This window comes from Copadichromis virginalis, linkage group LG11, assembly GCF_057382275.1.
Source record: "Copadichromis virginalis isolate Kocher_CV1m ecotype Utaka linkage group LG11, C_Virginalis_male_GT1.1, whole genome shotgun sequence".
Lineage (NCBI taxonomy): Eukaryota > Metazoa > Chordata > Actinopteri > Cichliformes > Cichlidae > Copadichromis > Copadichromis virginalis.
In genome coordinates this window covers 593,326-610,160 of record NC_140628.1, presented here as the reverse complement: position 1 = coordinate 610,160, position 16,835 = coordinate 593,326, and the positions used below count along the sequence as shown (strand labels likewise).

The following is a 16,835-nucleotide window of genomic DNA, read 5'->3' as shown; positions in this document are numbered from 1 at the left end:
TTCCAGCCAAGAGTGATACCATATATGCCACATAGCTGCAGAAAAGGCTAACATTGTTATCTTTTTACAAAAAAACCAGCTGAACATGAGAGGTTTTTGGACAAAGTTTGTGTTCTCCATTCTTTAAGCACCGGCACCGTTTCAAAAGTACCGATTTGGCACCGGTATCGGATAAAACCTAAACGATACCCATCCCTAGTGTTCATGTTAGCAGCTCTGCGCCGTCACATTAGTGCCACCTACTGAAGCTCAAGAGCAGGGGTGCCCAATCCCGGTCCTCGAGAGCTACCGTCCTGCAGCTTTTAGATGCATCCCTACTCCAACACAGCTGAATCAAATGGTTTGATTACCTCTTCAGCATGCCATCGTGTTTGGCAAAGGCCTGATAACAAGCCATTCATTTGATTCAGCTGTGTTGGAGTAGGGATGCATCTAAAAGCTGCAGGACGGTAGCTCTCGAGGACCGGGATTGGGCACCCCTGCTCAAGAGGTAGGAAATATCAACCATTAGCATTTTTTTAAATAGGTGACTGATTTTATTTTTTAAAGCCAAGAACCAATAGAAGCTGGTTTTTAATCATAAATCAAGAATTTAGGCAGTACTGTAAAATATACATCATGCTGAGAATAAGTACAAATATTTCTGCAGGATTGAAGCGTCCAAACATCAGCGTCCTCCATCAGTGGAAGAAGTTTGAACAAGAAAGAAAACTCTTAGTTGGGCAGGTATACTTGTTTCTGTCCTTTCTACTGAAGCGTTGTCTAATATTCACACAATCACTTCTCTGCACTGTGTGTGATGTGAAGATTTCATGCATTTTTGAGTGAGGCTGTAACATGACGAGTGAAGTGCTGGGAATACTTTCCAAATAATATTCTAGGAAAATACTTTGGGCATGCAGTTTTGAAAGGAGAGGGAAAACAGCATATTAAAGTACATGCAGTTTTTGGTGCAGCTTTCACACTACCCAGATCCCAGTGCGAACATCTGCAGGATGTGCTACAACCAGACCCATCCACAAAGGCACCAACATCCCTGTTACCAGAACCCAGAGGTACCTTATCCAGGCGAGAGGCTGAAACATCGTGACAGCTGATGGCAGAAAAAATATTAAGATCATTGAAATAAAGCTACTGCTTAATGCAACAAGAGCTCGAGCTCTCTAACGAGAAGGCAAGTTTGCAGTTTATTGATGAAGACATACTATCACTAATGATTAGTCCTGTTGGTCTGTTGTGTCTCAGGCCAGCTGTTTACAGCCAGTGTCTTTATAAATTAAAATAACCTTTATGCATGTGGTTGTTTTATTCAGTTTTATTCACACAGGACCAAACAGTCGCCTCAAGAAACAATACTTTAAGTTAAGACCCAACAATCAAAGGTTTGTCTGGTCATCTGAGACGTTTACCTGTTGGATGAGTTCAACAGCAAGTTTCTACTGTGCTCAAATAAACTTCAGGGTTTTAAAACTAACTGCTGTAAAATGTAGAGCTTGAACAGTCACTGTTGTGAAGCACAAAGTAAACTGCTAAAATCATTGGTTTTTATTAGTTTTTATTCTTTTATTTAACCAAATGGAATCAGGTTGTTTTTTAAGTCTTATTTTTGTCCTTAGGCTGAAGAAGCTGTTCAGGTGTTCATAAAGCCAGACTTGCTATTCTTCTGCAACACGACACAAGCTCGCACAGGAAACGTCTGAATTCAGACGTCCAATGAAAAACAATTTCAGTTTGATTCATTTTTATTTATATTGAGCTGAATCCAGACAAAAACATGTTTAACCAACGAGCAGCTTCTGTCATCATTCATGTCTCTGCTGCCAACAGTTACTCAAAGTCAATGGATCATTCACTGTGAACGTTTTTTTAATAAAAGGCAACGTCCTCACAAAACAATCCAATGAAAATCCGGCTTTTAAACGATGATAAACCTTTAACGCTGTCCAGGTTTGGTTTAGTAACGGTGCAGTGATGGGACGCATGAAGGCTGAACTCAGGTCCGCCGATGCAGAGAGATGATTAAATGCTCATTCGTGGCAACATGTACGACTTAAATAAACCCTGGAAAGAGGTGCTGTAGGAGGAGAACGACTCCCACCACCAGGACACCACAGAAGAACAACACCAGCCAAACAGGGAAGTATCCTGGAGAGAACACAGGAAATGATGAACAGGCTCTGAGATTATGAGACATGTTCAATAAATGATGATGCAAGACTTACTTCTTCTGGCAACACGGTGTAGTTGGCAGCGACTGTCCACAGCTACGCTCAGCAGGGCTGTTTCATTGTTCCCCTTGATGTTCTTGCCTTTCATGGAGTGAGGCAGGAAGGCCAGGTCTGTCACCACGATGCCGTGTGATTCATGCACATAATACAGCCTCTGCATACAAACACCACGTTATAAGTTAAAAACATGGCTGCTTGTTGGATTTATGCATCTGTAAGTGCAGCGTGTCACCTGTAGGGAGAACGCGATGTAGATTGCTACTGATCCTGTCACAGTTCCAAGGCCAAGAAATGTTCCAGAGTCACTACGAGGAAGAAAGCAAACAGCTTCAAGTCCGACTTGCCTTTCCAAACTCAATATGCTACGCAAACGTGCTTTCAGAGAAACACTAATCACTTTTGATAAAAGATGTGCACAGCTAATGGTTGCTGACTGAAGACCTTGACTTTAGCATTGTTGTGGGCGCCATCTTAGTTCAGAGGTCCAGTTTAGTGATGAAAATTAGTAAAGGGGACGTCTAAAAGACAGCTAAGGCTAAAGCAGTACAGAGATGGAGCAGTGCCTCCACACTATCCAATGTAAACATCTATAGGACGTGTTGTCTGTGAAGGTTCTCGGTCATCCAGGTCATCGTAGTCTAAGGAGCTTGTAAGAAAAGTGTCTGGACTTCTTTAAGTTGCTTGAGAGGTGAAACGTCTTCAAGCAACTTAAAGAGGTCCAGACACTTTTCTTACCAAGCTCTTTAGACTATAGGGCGTGTTAGAACAAGAGTCACCATCACATAAACCACAGGACTTAAAGAACAGTGCCAACATCCTTGCTGCCTGAACCCAGAGGTACCTTGTCCATCCCCCAACTAGAGGGTTACAGTTAGTAAATCTGTATAATATTAAGATCCCAAAAGGTTGATTCTGGATGTTTTCAGTGGGAGAAACATCACTGTCAGAGGCCATAAGAAGATCATTTGTAACCTTCACTAAAGCTGTTTCTGTGCTGTGATGAGCTCTGAAACCTGACTGAAACTCTTCAAATAAACCTCTGCAGATGATCTGTTCGCTGTTTGACAACTACTCTTTCAAGGATGTTTGATATAAAGGAAGGTTGGAGATTGGCCTATAATTAGCTAAGACTGCTGGGTCTAGAGATGCTTTTTGAGTAAAGGCTTAATTATTGCCATCCTAAATGTACATGCATACATAATTAATAAAGAGTGATAAAGATCGAAGAGTGAGCTAATGGCAGGATGTCTTTGAGCAGCCTTGTAGGAACGATGTAAAATGAACACGGAGGGTGAAGATTAAAAGTGATTCTGCAGGTAAACTCGGACAGAGTCTAAATAATAAATATCAGTGAAAGTAGCTGTATACAGTAAGAAGTCTATGGGATTGTTATGAGTCATGTTTTGTGTAATGGTTACAACTTTATTGATGAAGTCATTACTATTCAAGGTTAAAAAGGAGCAGTCATCAGAGCCTCTTTGTCGTCATGGATACAGTGCTGGAAAAACCTGGAGCTATTCTCATTTTCACACACTCTCCAGGCTAAATGAAAATGCTCTAAATTAGTGAGAAGACATTTCCTCTCCAGCTTACTGATTAGTTACTTGTGTATTTGTGAGTTAGAGCCAGGACGTCTGAGACTTGTTCAGAGGAGCGACAGTATTCAGAGCCGCACGCTGTGAGGACGTGACAACATTAAAGCAGATAATCAGCCTCTGTAGGAGCAGAGCTTAGGTCGCACTAAATCAGATTAAAAAGTCTGAAATCAGAAACGAGGGCCTCGTTAGACATCGTAGTCATACCACATCTCAACAAACACAACAGCCAGTCTGCATGTCAGCATTTATGAAGCTGTTACCTGACAGCCAGACTGGAGATGACCTCCGTGCCGCAGGGAGCCGTCAGCATGGCCAATAAGCTCCTGCCGTCCCACTTGGTGAGGTAGCACGGGGGAGGTTTTCTGTCTCGTTTATGGGGGATCTGCACGGTGTAAAGTCTCAGGGCATCTTTCTGGTCTTCAACCTTTCCAAACCTGAAACAGGCGAACAGACAACCATGCAGTCATTGTTACTGACAGACGTCTGTACAGTGCACCTGAGAAACTCTCATCACTTCACTTGTTCCACATTTTTTCATCTCTTAGTCTTATGGATGGATTCCATTTATTTTACACATTCACATTCTGCAGACTAAACTCCACAAAATGGAAAAGTTTGCTTGAAGCTTTGCAAGTTGATTAAAAAATGAAAGACTAAGATGCACACTGGTACATAAGTACAGCCTGCTCAGTACTTTGCTGAAGCACCTCTGGCAGCTGTTAAATGCTACAAGCTTGACGCGCACAGTGCAGCTCCGTCAGCTTAGATGGGGAGCAACAGTGCACAGCCATTTTCAGATCTCAATGCAATGTAACAAGTAGTGTAACAAATTACTTTCTGTAGTGAGTAAATAAGTAACATGCTGCATCACTTTTCTTGAGTAATGCATCGGACAGGTGATGAAAACAGGACGCAGGAGCTCCGTCACAAACACTCAGTACTTGTGGAAGTGTCCCATTTTATATTTTTCAAATTTAAACAAATTTCCAGTCAACTTTGTTTCACTGCATCATTGTGAGATATTGTGTTAATGCGTTTTGGAATAAGGCTGTAACAACACGTGGAACAAGTGAAGCATGAATGCTTTCTGGGTGCACCGTACTGTATGAAACACTAAGATGCTCTTTGATTGAAGAACAAGCTAGATTAGGTTTTACCTGCAAGCCAAATATCGATAGGTCTTCTCATCTATTTGAGACATGGTTTCATGCCATTTAAGACTCATAGACAACTGGTTGCCACTCCATACACTGCAGGCAAAGTCCCGACCAACAGTCACCAGATGCTATATGACAACAGACAGAAGGTTACTGATGAACCATCTACACTAACTGGCTACTAAGTTACACCGTGCCGGTACGAGCCTGAACCCCTTTTTGCATCCACAGCTGCCTTAATTCTTCATGGCACAGATTCAACAAGGTGCTTGAAACATCTATATTGTCATCATAGCACACAGATGCTGTATATCTGTCAGCTGCACATCCATGAGGGAAAAACTCCAAAAGGTGATGAAGAGATGGGACTGACATTTGTAGAAATCTAGTGACTAAGGAGGTCATGAGGGTGCCTGTGACTGGAAAGTCGGTGGTTTGTGATCGCTGGCTTTTCCAGTCTGCTTATTAAAGTATCGCTGAGCAAGACACTGAACGCCAAGTTGCTCCCGATGCACTCAGAGTGTTACTGTGTGTGTGTATTAGACAAAAAGCACTCAGATGTAGAAAAAGTTACTTTCGAATTTGATGATTTTTCAGTGTTCAGTTGTCCAATTTTGGAAACAGCAATTGTAGAAATGTAGTCCAGTCTGCTGCTGTAGACGTCTACTCGAACGTTCAACCATTCTCCTCTGACAGTGAGCTGCCGGTCATGACATATTTTCTCTTTTTCAGATCACTCTAATGACAGATAGGTGAGCAGGAAAATCCCAGTAAATCAGCAATTTCTTCTCTTTTCAAGTCCTGACATCAACAACCACGCCACGCCCAAAATCACATTTCTTAGCAGGTCATCTTAACCAAAGACCTAAATTTGCTGAGCAGCTACCTGAACGCTACAAAGGTTAATTATCTTATTAATAATTTTACTTCTTTGCTTTTATTTAAAGAAAAAAAAAAAGCAATCTGGCAAAGCCAGAACATCTTACTATTCATCACTGATTGAAGAAAATAAGAACAACCCCAGGTTTCTCTTCAGCTCTGTAGCCAGGCTGACAAACAGTCAGAGCTCTGTTGAGCCAACCATCCCTTTAACGTTAACTAGTAATGACTTCATGAACTTCTTCACAAATAAAGTTTTTATCATTAGAGAAAAAATGACCAGTAATCATCCCACAGATGTAATATTATCTACAGCTACTCTTAGTACCATTGATGTTAAGTTAGACTCTTTTTCTCTAATTGATCTTTCTGAGTTAACTTCAATAACTTCACCAGTGTGTGAATGTGAGAGTGAATGAATAGTGGCATTGTAAAGCGCTTTGGGTGCCTTGAAAAGTGCTATATAAATCCAATCCATTATTATTATTATAATAATTACTTCCTCCAAACCATCAACGTGTCTTTTAGACCCCATTCCTACAAAACTGCTCAAAGAAGTCCTGCCATTAATTAATTCTTCGATCTTAAATATGATCAACCTATCTCTAATGATCGGCTATGTACCACAGGCCTTCAAGCTGGCTGTAGTTAAACCTTTACTCAAAAAGTATCTCTAGACCCAGCAGTCTTAGCTAATTATAGGCCAATCTCCAACCTTCCTTTATATCAAACATCCTCGGCCTCCAGTAACACTGTGAGGAACCTTGGAGTCATGTTTGACCAGGACATGTCCTTCAACGCACATATTAAACAAATATGTAAGACTGCGTTCTTCCATTTGTGCAACATCTCTAAAGTTAGAAATATCCTGTCTCAGAGTGACGCTGAAAAACTAGTTCATGCATTTATTACTTCCAGGCTGGACGACTGTAATTCATTATTATCAGGATGTCCTAAAAACTCCCTGAAAAGCCTTCAGCTGATCCAAAATGCTGCAGCAAGAGTCCTGACAGGGACTAGAAAGAGAGCGCAGATTTCTCCTGTTTTGGCTTCCTGTTAAATCCAGAATTCAAAATCCTGCTCCTCACATACAAGGTCTTAAATAATCAGGCCCCATCTTATCTTAATGACCTTGTAGTACCATATCACCCTATTAGAGCACTTCGCTCTCGCTCTGCAGGCCTACTTGTTGTTCCTAGAGTATTTAAAAGTAGAATGGGAGGCAGAGCCTTCAGTTTTCAGGCCCCTCTTCTGTGGAACCAGCTTCCAGTTTGGATTCAGGAGACAGACACTATCTCTACTTTCAAGATTAGGCTTCAAACTTTCCTTTTTGCTAAAGCATATAGTTAGGGCTGGACCAGGTGACCCTGAATCCTCCCTTAGTTATGCTGCAATAGACCGTGGCAGCTGGGGGATTCCCATGATGCACTGGGTGTTTCTTCTTCACTCACCTTTAGACTCACTCTGTGGTTATCCATCACTCTGGATTCAATTATTAGTCATTATTAATCTCTGGCTCTCTTTTTCCTGTTAAAAAGGAGTTTTTCTTCTCAACTGTTGCCAAAATGCTTGTTCATAGGGGGGGTCATATGACTGTTGGGGTTTTCTTTGTATTGTAGGGTACTTTACATACCTTACAGTGATTTGATATAACTTGTTGTGATTTGGTGCTATATAAATAAAACTAAACTGGCTTGCTCCCATGTGATTGGCTGATAAGACATTTGCATTAATGAGCAGATGAACAGGTTCACCTCATCAAGTAGCTAGTGGTGCAAGTTGTGTTGTTAAATATTGACACTGACCTTGTTCCCAGGACTTATATCCAAGTCTTCGATCTCTCCTTCATGTGCTTTGAAGTCAAACTTTTTCTTCAGGGAAGGAAACTGAAACAGGACATACCAGGTGAAGACAACGTTTTATTCTTCCACTGCAGGACAAATACACCAGCGTCTTATAACATCTCACTCCACTAAATACTGAGCTCAAAAACAAATACATTATTATGGTTTATAGTGAAATCACGTTCTTTCCACTTGCAGATTATCACCCCAGTGCTCATGTTTACCTTCAGTAACCACTGTTGCCGACAACAACAAGACGTGCACTGAATGATTGCTTTCTAATGACTGAGATTTCAGCTGGTTTCATGCCTTTCTTCGTGTTTTCAATGCTCCCCTGTGTCATTTCTCATTATTTAACATAATATTAACATTATAGAGAGCTATGCTTGATTTCTTTGCATGCATGGATTGGATGGGCTGTTACCAACATCTGTAGTAACACCTTTAGAAATATATGTACTTAGAAAATTGCAGATGTGATTAATACTTATTTACTGAAACATTCCAGTTATAGTTACATTATGAATATGGACATAGTGTCATTTGAGGTTATCCACATTCAAACTGGATGAAGGTTTTAGGAGTTTCAGCTCCTTAACATGTGCCACCCTCTTTTTAGAGGGACCAAAAGTAATTGGACAACTGACGAAGGCCATTTCATGGGCAGGTGTGGGCAGTTCCTTCGTTCTGTCATTATCAAGCAGATAAAAGACCTGGAGTTGATTTGAGGAGTCGTGCTTGCATTTGGAAGATTTTGCTGTGAGCAGACATCATGTGGTCAAAGGAGCTCTCTGTGCAGGTGAAACAAGCCACCCTTAAACTGCGGAAAGAGAAAACACTCACACTGTTAGGAGCGGCAAAATCTACAGTTTGGTGCATCCTGAGAAAGAAAGCAAGCACTGGAGAACTCAGCAACTCAAAAAGACCTGGACGTCCACGACAACAGTGGTGGATGATCGCAGAATCATTTCCATGGTGATGAGAAACCCCTTCACAACCAAGCAACATTCTCCAGGAGGTAGGCGTATCCAAGTCTACCATAGAAGACTACATGAAAGTAAATACAGAGAGCTTACTGCAAGGTGCAGGCCGCTCATAAGTCTCAAGAACAAAAAATCTAGACTGGAGCTTGCAAAAAAAGAAAAAAAGAAAAGAAAGCGAAACAAAAGAGAGCACACCTAAACAGCCAGCAGAGTTCTGGAAAAGCATTCTTTGGACAGATGAAACCAACATCCACCTCTACCAGAACGATGGCAAGAAAGAAAAGCACGGAGAAGGTGTGGAACAGCTCATGACCCAAAGCCATCACATCTGTAAGCACAGTGGAGACTGATGGCTTGGGGGTGCTGCCAGTGGTGCTGGGACACTGGTGTTTATAGATGTGACACAGACAGAAGCAGCCAAACTAATTCTGACGTGTTCAGAGACAAACTGTCTGCTCAAATGCAGCCAACGCCAGTCAAATTGATTGGGGGGCGTTTCATAATACAGATGGACAATGACTCAAAAACACACAGTCAAACAAACCCAGGAGTTTATTAAAGCAAAGAAGGGGAATATTCTCAAATGGCCAAATCAGTCAGCTGATCTGAACCCAATTAAGCATTTAACTATCGAAGACTTTGGACAGAAAGACCCACAAACACACAGCAAAGCTGCTGCAGTAAAGACCTGGCAGAGCATTAGAAAGGAGGAAACCTGCTCATGTCCCTGAGTTCAAGACTCCAGGCTGTCATTCCCAGCAAAGGGTTCTCAACCAAGTACTAGAGATCCAGGGCTCGCAAAGTTTCTAAATCCCTGCTAGCCCTTCGGCCAGTCACTCTTCAGTTTTTGGTAGCCCAAAGTAAATTTAAGTAGCCCGAATAAAAAAAGATTATTTTTATTGTATAATATTGTAAAGGAAACAAAACATCAATCAAAAAAATGTTAAAACAAAAATTACAACAACTGTATATAAATTACAATCACCAACTCAAATACTTGGTTCTAACTGAACAGAAATTTCTGTGAACTTGTAAGAACTGTGTGGGACATGAATCAGCCTGTGTCAGATCCTGATCTGACATTTCCACTCAAGTCACGGATGAGAAAATGCCACTCGACGTTGAGGGCATAGCATCTCCTTCATCAGCTTTCTCTTCCTGTGCATTGCCCTCCATTTCACTGCTCTTCTTGTCGGGGTTTTATGATCCAGGTGTCTTGAAAACATCCAGAAACGAATCGACTTGTCAGGGCAAAAAGATTCAACTGTTTCCCCATTAATAGGGAGTGGCATGCAGTCATTCAGTGTTTCAGGGTGTAGAGAGGTACGATGTTTGTCTTCACTCGGTTCATGCAAGAAAATCCTCTCACAGATGGCTGTCGATGGACTAAGTGTCAGCATTAATTTCACCAGCAACAAGATATGAGAGAGATGTTCTGGATTCTCAGAGAGATGATCTCTGTACAAGCAATCTACTTTGCTACCCCGGCGTTCTGCAAGCCACACTTTTAGATCCATCCATTCTTGTGGAATTTTCTTTTTCTCATCTAGCAAACAGGCAAAATGTGTGACAGGATAATCCACCTCTTCATCCCCATAATTCGCCAGCTCTTCTCTGGGGTAGGGAAGAGTGGAAGGGTCAAAAACCTTGAAACTAGAGAGAGGCTTTTCCACGCAGATTTTTAAATCTGTTGTCCATGTACTTGACTGTGTTGTCAATAATCTTCTGGATCTCTGCACCAAAGGTGTCTTTGTCTGTTCCCTCACCTCTGCTAGCAGAGGCTGACTTTTTGTTAGCTGAGTTCCACAGTAGCAAATGCTACCATCCTGGTTCGCTGTGAACTTTGTGTCCAAGCTTTTCTGATATTCTCCTGGTTTTGTTTTTAGGCTGAGTAAGCGTGATGTTGTGCTCTCAACTAACTGATTGGTTCGTGTGATGTTTAGGTTATCATGCTGAAAATCCGTACAGCACTTGGATAAGATGGTACTGGAGTCCAACATGAAACGCAGGAAGCGAACAAATTTCTCAGTCTTCATCTCCTGCACCACCCCCTTAGCCTCGGCTGCATCCTCGGCTTTGACATCACTTCCTTCTGCCATGTTCTCCATATGAACAACAGTGGGAGTGTAATTTTTTTCCACAGCCTTCAGTCATCTCCGCCGGCTTGGAAGTCACCGTGTGCTCTTCAGGCCACTGAAAGGTGCCAGCCTCTCATTTAGCAGCTCACTTATCTCTGTCAGCTCTCTTCGCTTCTTTGGGGAATAGTAGTACATCTTAAAGATGGTTTTCAGTGTATCTTCAAATTTCACCAGGTACTCACAGCCTTTCACGCTATCCAGCACAGCTAGCTCTAGTTTGTGTGCCACACAGTGGATTGTTATGATGTGGGGGTATCCTCTGTTTCAGTCTCCCAGCTACTCCTGTTTTCTCCATCATCACTGCAGCGCCATCAACAGTTGCACACACTACTTTCTCCTTCCACGTATCTTCTCTGATACCCATGGTGTTCGCTGCTTCATCAAAAGCCTCTAAAATACCTGCAGCATTTGCACTCTTGACTGGCTGAAGTTTGATCATGTATGTGGCTACGTCACCATTATCCCTCACATACCTGACACGAACCAGCTCCTGTTCTATTATACCAGTGTCTGTACTGCCATCTGCAAGAATGGATAAGAACCTGCTTTCTTGAATTTCCTTTTCAATCCGGTGTCTTGAAGTTTGTGCTGCTGCTCCAATAAACTCTGCAAGCATGGTCACTGAGGCAAGTGGAACCAAGATCGAGGCCATTTGCTTTCTGAAGTTTGCAAAGACGGCTAAATTTTGCCAGTGGTAGTTCACTCTTTGCAACATGGTACGCAGTTCTGGTACAGCTTCTTCAGGACTTCTTGTTGTGCTTGGTTTATTTTTAGTATGTTTTTTGCAACTGGTGTTTGTTCTGGGAAAGATGCTGCAGACTGGGCAATAATGCATTTCTTGTGATGCACAGATGTCTCACGGGTTCTGATGGGGTCTTTCCTAAAATTACTGGTCCCAGTAACAAAGGCGCTTGTCGACTCAAAAACTCACGACACACCCTGCAGAACATGATGTTATTTCGCTCGTCATATCCCAGCCACAGAAATTCTTTTGTCCATGAAACCAAAAAAGATGCGCTTTCTTTTTGCCTCGTAGTCTGATTTGTCAGAACTTTTCGGCGTTGTGGTCGGCTTTTCACTCACCAGTCAGTACTGCCGCTCTTTATACAGTTTGTGCGATCACAAAATGAAAGTGAAAGCAACAAACAAGCGCAAAGTCAAACGCGATTTCAATACGTCACATTTTGACAGAGGCTCATCGATGCTAATGACACAATTACCCAGCTACATTTGCAAAAGCACCTTCCTATGATAGCCCGACAGGCAGGGCTGAGATAGATTTTAGTAACCCGACTGGAAAAAGCCCCGGGATGTCGGACTAGCGATTTTGCAAGCCCTGAAATCAATACTTTAGTTATTAGTTTATTTATTACTTTTGAGCCGCTGAAGTGACAGGATTGTGTTTTTGAAAGAAATGCTTCAGTTTATGCAATCTTTTTGTTCACTGCATGAAGGCTGAAAGTGTTCTTCATTGTGGTAATGTTCAGAACCAACATTAGAAGAAAACACCGTCTCTGTCTATGCGGAGCTAACTGTATATGTTTAACAGCTGTGGCTGAAATGATTGAGTCTTACCTCCCAGACTCTGATGTGCCCATCGGTGCCTCCAGTTAGCAGCAGGCTCTGGTCAGGACTGAACCTGACGACTTTCTGAAGCGGATCCTGAGGGTTCAGGTCTGACTGCACTTCAGCTGAAGCGGTCACAGAGATGTGAATCGTCTCGTCCTTCATATCTGACATGTTTCCAGATGGTGTAACTCCATCCTGTCCACACTTGTCTCCTTTCCCAGCTCGTAGCCTGGCGTTACCCTGCTGCTTGCTTTTCCCTGCAGCACAGAGGACACTTTTTATTTGAACAGAAGGTGTTCAGTCTTTGTCTCAGACCATAAAACCCTTTTCTTCATGCTCAGTGCTGTAGCTGCTGTTTGGGAAATATAACATTAAATTGAATCAGACACAATAAAGAGGTGTCATTTTAGCATATTTAGCTTGTAGCAGTGTGCCTCACCATCTTTATTAGCATCTTTGGCTTCTTTCTGCGTGCACTGTTTAAACTGCATCAGGCAGCAGGTCCCATCCTGTCCTGCAGCAATCACACCTTTACCTACAGCCATGTTCATGGTAGCACGTGTGTCAGTATCATGGGAGTGAAGGAGACTGGCACTGTGCTGGTATTCCCCAACGAGCTGCAGATCCAGGAAGTGCTGTAAAACACAAACATCAGTCTGCTACTGTTGTACTATGGATACAAACTCAGTGTGCATCATGTATCAGGATACTCTCACCAAACACACTCAAAACACTTTTTTGTTAGTTTGTTTCCAGAGAGTCAAGAAATACAAGAAGAAAAGCACAAGTGAACAGAAGAACTCATGTGTGCATGTAAACCGCCGTAGCATGCTGTCTGTGATCATCCTGGTATACGTTATTAGATCACATAAATGAGCCTTATCAGGACAATGACACAGCAACACTACAGCGACTGTACAACACCCATCTTCAGTACTGACCACAGCGTTCTTTATGCCCGTCTTGGAGGCCCCCCCTCCTCCTGCTATGATCACCAGCCCTGTGTCAGGGTCCACTTTCACAGAGTACAAGGGGAAGGGGGCTCTGTACAAATCTGGAACCTTCTTCTTCCCCATTGTTCCTCACAAAGCTGCCAAGACACACCTGTGGAAAACAGAGTAAGTTCATCTGTGACGTCGTCTGTCCTCCCTCTGCTGGAGCTACAGAGGTTACACTGAGCGATGCCGATGGCGTCCCTGAACTTTATTAAACAGTGCAACCATTAACCATCTTAGTCACGTCTAGTCCAGCAACTTCCATTTCCAATCAAACAAAATGATACAGCATAAAATAATGACCTTCACTCTGGCTGCTTGGAAGGCTTTGTGACGTTAAGAGCACGCTGCTGGAAACAGGTGTTTTGCTGGTGTTGACATGAAATCATATTAACAATAATTCAGGGTCCAACCTTACAACCCTCAGGTTAGTGGCTCAGAGTTTAATGGCCCATGTACGTTTTTTCTGGCTTGTGAAAAAGAAAGCTTTTATTTTAAAATGTTTAAATATTAATGCAATATTTTATATTATTCCACTTTCAAGTTGAAACATGTTCAGAAAGCCGTGAAACCCCATGCCCCCCTTTAGACTCGCCCGTCTGCTGCAGGTATCGGATATAAAACCGGAGCTGTGAGCTGCATCATTTCACTGTGTTAAACAAACAGCAGCGACCACGTTTGCCCGTCTTCACTCCTGAGTTTAAGGCTGGCTTTTCCCAGTAAAGGCTTTAATGACGATTTCAGGAACAGTGCTGCAGACTCTATATCTCTCCCTTTGTCTCACATACGCTGCGTCCATTGTTACTTTCAGTCCACAGTATAACAGAGCTCCAGACCGCTACGCCGAGCATTTTAGTGGGTAAAAAGATTTAGTGTTGCTTTTGTTTTGTTGCCTCACCAGCACACCTGTTTGCACTTTTATTTGCACCAGAGTTGAAGGTCAGAAGTGAAACCGACTATACGTGATGATCATCAACTGTTCCCTTAATGTTTTTTGAGCAGGTTATATTTCTAGCAAAAGACTAACCATTATCAGTTTAAGCTCCTCCAATGTGCTCTTTCTTCTGGCTTCTTTTATTATAACTATTTTCAAGTCATCCAATATAGTGCAAAAAATACAGGTTTAAACAGGAGCTTGCTAACCTCTGGAAAGTCCTCATAAAGTGTTGTTGTGTGTGTTGCTGTTCAGCTGCTGGTGAGGGCAGCAGCTGTGTGCCTTCCTGTGTGCAGCTGTGCGACGCTTTGTTACCCTGAGGAGGCAAAAACAGCATTTAGATATTAATACAACAGTATGAGTAGAGTGAGGGGTTTTATAACACTAGAGCCAACAGGCTGAAAAACATCAAAGCAGACTGATGGACAGATCATTACAGGTCAAGTTGAGTGTGAAGCAGAAGCATGTGCACACACAAGTTTTGCATGAATGCTCATGCTGAATAACTGGGTGCTGGTTAGAATCTGCATGATGCTTCAGCTTCCTCTAACCCCAACCCTGGATTATTTTATTATGTAAATACAGCTATGATTAGCACTGTTTCCCACATGAGACATTGAGGTTTGTTCTTATCACAAACACTATGCATTAGCCTAATATACACGCTCTAAAACATGTCATAAATCCCAAACAATCAAGCACAATGTTATGTAGCATTATTTTCCTCCTGTAGCGATGCTGAAGGATCTTAACTCTCGCTTCCCTGACAGTGTTAAAGCCGTGACTGGGTGTGTGTGTGTGTGTGTTTAAGGCTCTATGGTGTAAATTACACTTAATATATGTAGTGTTTCACATCCACTTTAAACGGCCATGAATTGTACGCAGATGAAATGCTTAAAGCTAATTAAGTACTATATAAAAGCCACTCTATTCATTGGAATGAAACCTGCGTGGCTGATGTCCTCTTCCTTCATGTATTACTAGTTTCTGGGTTAATGTAGTAATCGTGTTTCTTGAAGCAGCTGATGATGTGCTGGCGTGTCGGACTGAGAAAGCTACTGAGTCCCACATATAAGCTTGAAAAGAAGGTCAATTGGATTTTTGAACACGTTTCGTCCCTTCTCCAAGACGTTTGTTCAGTTTTAAGGGAAATGAAGGAGAGATCAAACGGAAGAGGCGAAATGTCGTCACAAAAGAAAAACCCTGAAAATAAGTGCAGTTACCTTCCTTTCAAGCTCTAAGGCTACTGTAACCTGGACGGCTGAGAAGCTACACAGCCGGCCTGTCACAGGACTCTGTGCTTTAAAGAGCAGCTGAGCAGCGACTGAATGAAAAACCATGAGGTGAAAGGAAACGGTGGCAGCGACGGAACCAGAACCATGTTAATGGTGTATTTAAACCGCTACGGTTTGCTAATGTATAGCATTCGGCTGTATTTGCTACAGTTAGCGCTTTAGCTCTGCCGGCTAGCCGGTCAGTGATTTAAATGTTGGACACCTACCTGTGCTGATAGTCCTCGCTATCCTCGGCTCGTATTTTACCATCGAGGTACGAGCTCAATCTAATGATTTCATTTTGAACTGGCGCGGAAAGAACTAAACGATATCCACTGACACTTCCACGCACATACACGTCAGCAGCTAACCAGGCGTTAAGATTTCTTCTTCTTTCTCTTAAAAGAAGGAATGGCGGTGGGCAAACAGCGAACGGTGCATCATCGCCACCGTCTGGTGTCGTGTGTTGACTTGATTCCAAGAAGTAGGTTCAACAAACGGAGTTTAAAAATAAATTCCAAGTTGAACAACTCCGAGCTTCCTGCTCCACAACAGCTGATCAGAGTGAATTCAGTGTGGTTCAATGGAATGACGCACTGAAGCGCTCAGGTTCACTCTGCTGAGTGCCATAGTAGGCAAAGAAAGGCATCATCAATAGAGCCCCGAAACTACGATTCAACATAGCAACGGGTAAATAAAGACCAGTGCTGACCATGACAGGAGCATCTTGTCATCATACACTGAATAAAATTTGATATAAAATGTATCATTTTATTATAATGTCCATGCTCATCATTTAGATTAAGCTGAATCCTAATTTTACATTTCGTTTTAAATCTAATTATTCAAACGTGACCTCAGTAGATTAAATGTAGGAGGCAGAACATGAAGATCAAATGTGGAGAAAGATCTTATTTCATTACAAATGCCTCAGCGTTTATAGAGCTGTGTGTATGCAGATCAAAGTAAGCTGCTGTGAACAGATCCAGATGCCATGAGCTGGGACAGTCTGAGCATCTGCAGACACGCTCACACAGCTAATCTGTTTATCCTGCACAAAACTGGCCTGGATTTTCATGCAACATTTTAATAACACAAGTTAGTTTGTTTTTCAGGATGTTTCACATGATGAAAACACATAATTTATCAACACACATTACATGTCATTTGCAGTTCTTCTCTTCTTCCTCTCCTGTCTGCTTTATCTCTTTCTCCATCTCTGACTAAAGTTATTGT

At 42.2% G+C, this 16,835-nt stretch overlaps 1 protein-coding gene across 1 annotated transcript; it reads right to left on the bottom strand.

Annotated features, from left to right (window-relative positions):
* Window positions 1-1,724: 1,724 nt before the first annotated feature.
* On the bottom strand, window positions 1,725-16,230 carry preb (prolactin regulatory element binding). The gene is made up of 11 exons (XM_085472807.1): window positions 15,827-16,230; window positions 14,535-14,641; window positions 13,338-13,500; window positions 12,836-13,031; window positions 12,403-12,653; window positions 7,668-7,748; window positions 4,984-5,111; window positions 4,087-4,260; window positions 2,461-2,533; window positions 2,223-2,382; window positions 1,725-2,145 (listed from the first exon to the last, which is right to left on the bottom strand). The coding sequence occupies exons 3-11, from the start codon at window positions 13,470-13,472 to the stop codon at window positions 2,051-2,053; spliced, it is 1,293 nt and encodes a 430-aa protein (XP_085328933.1). The 5' UTR covers window positions 13,473-13,500; window positions 14,535-14,641; window positions 15,827-16,230; the 3' UTR covers window positions 1,725-2,050.
* Between the last annotated feature and the right edge of the window lie 605 nt (window positions 16,231-16,835).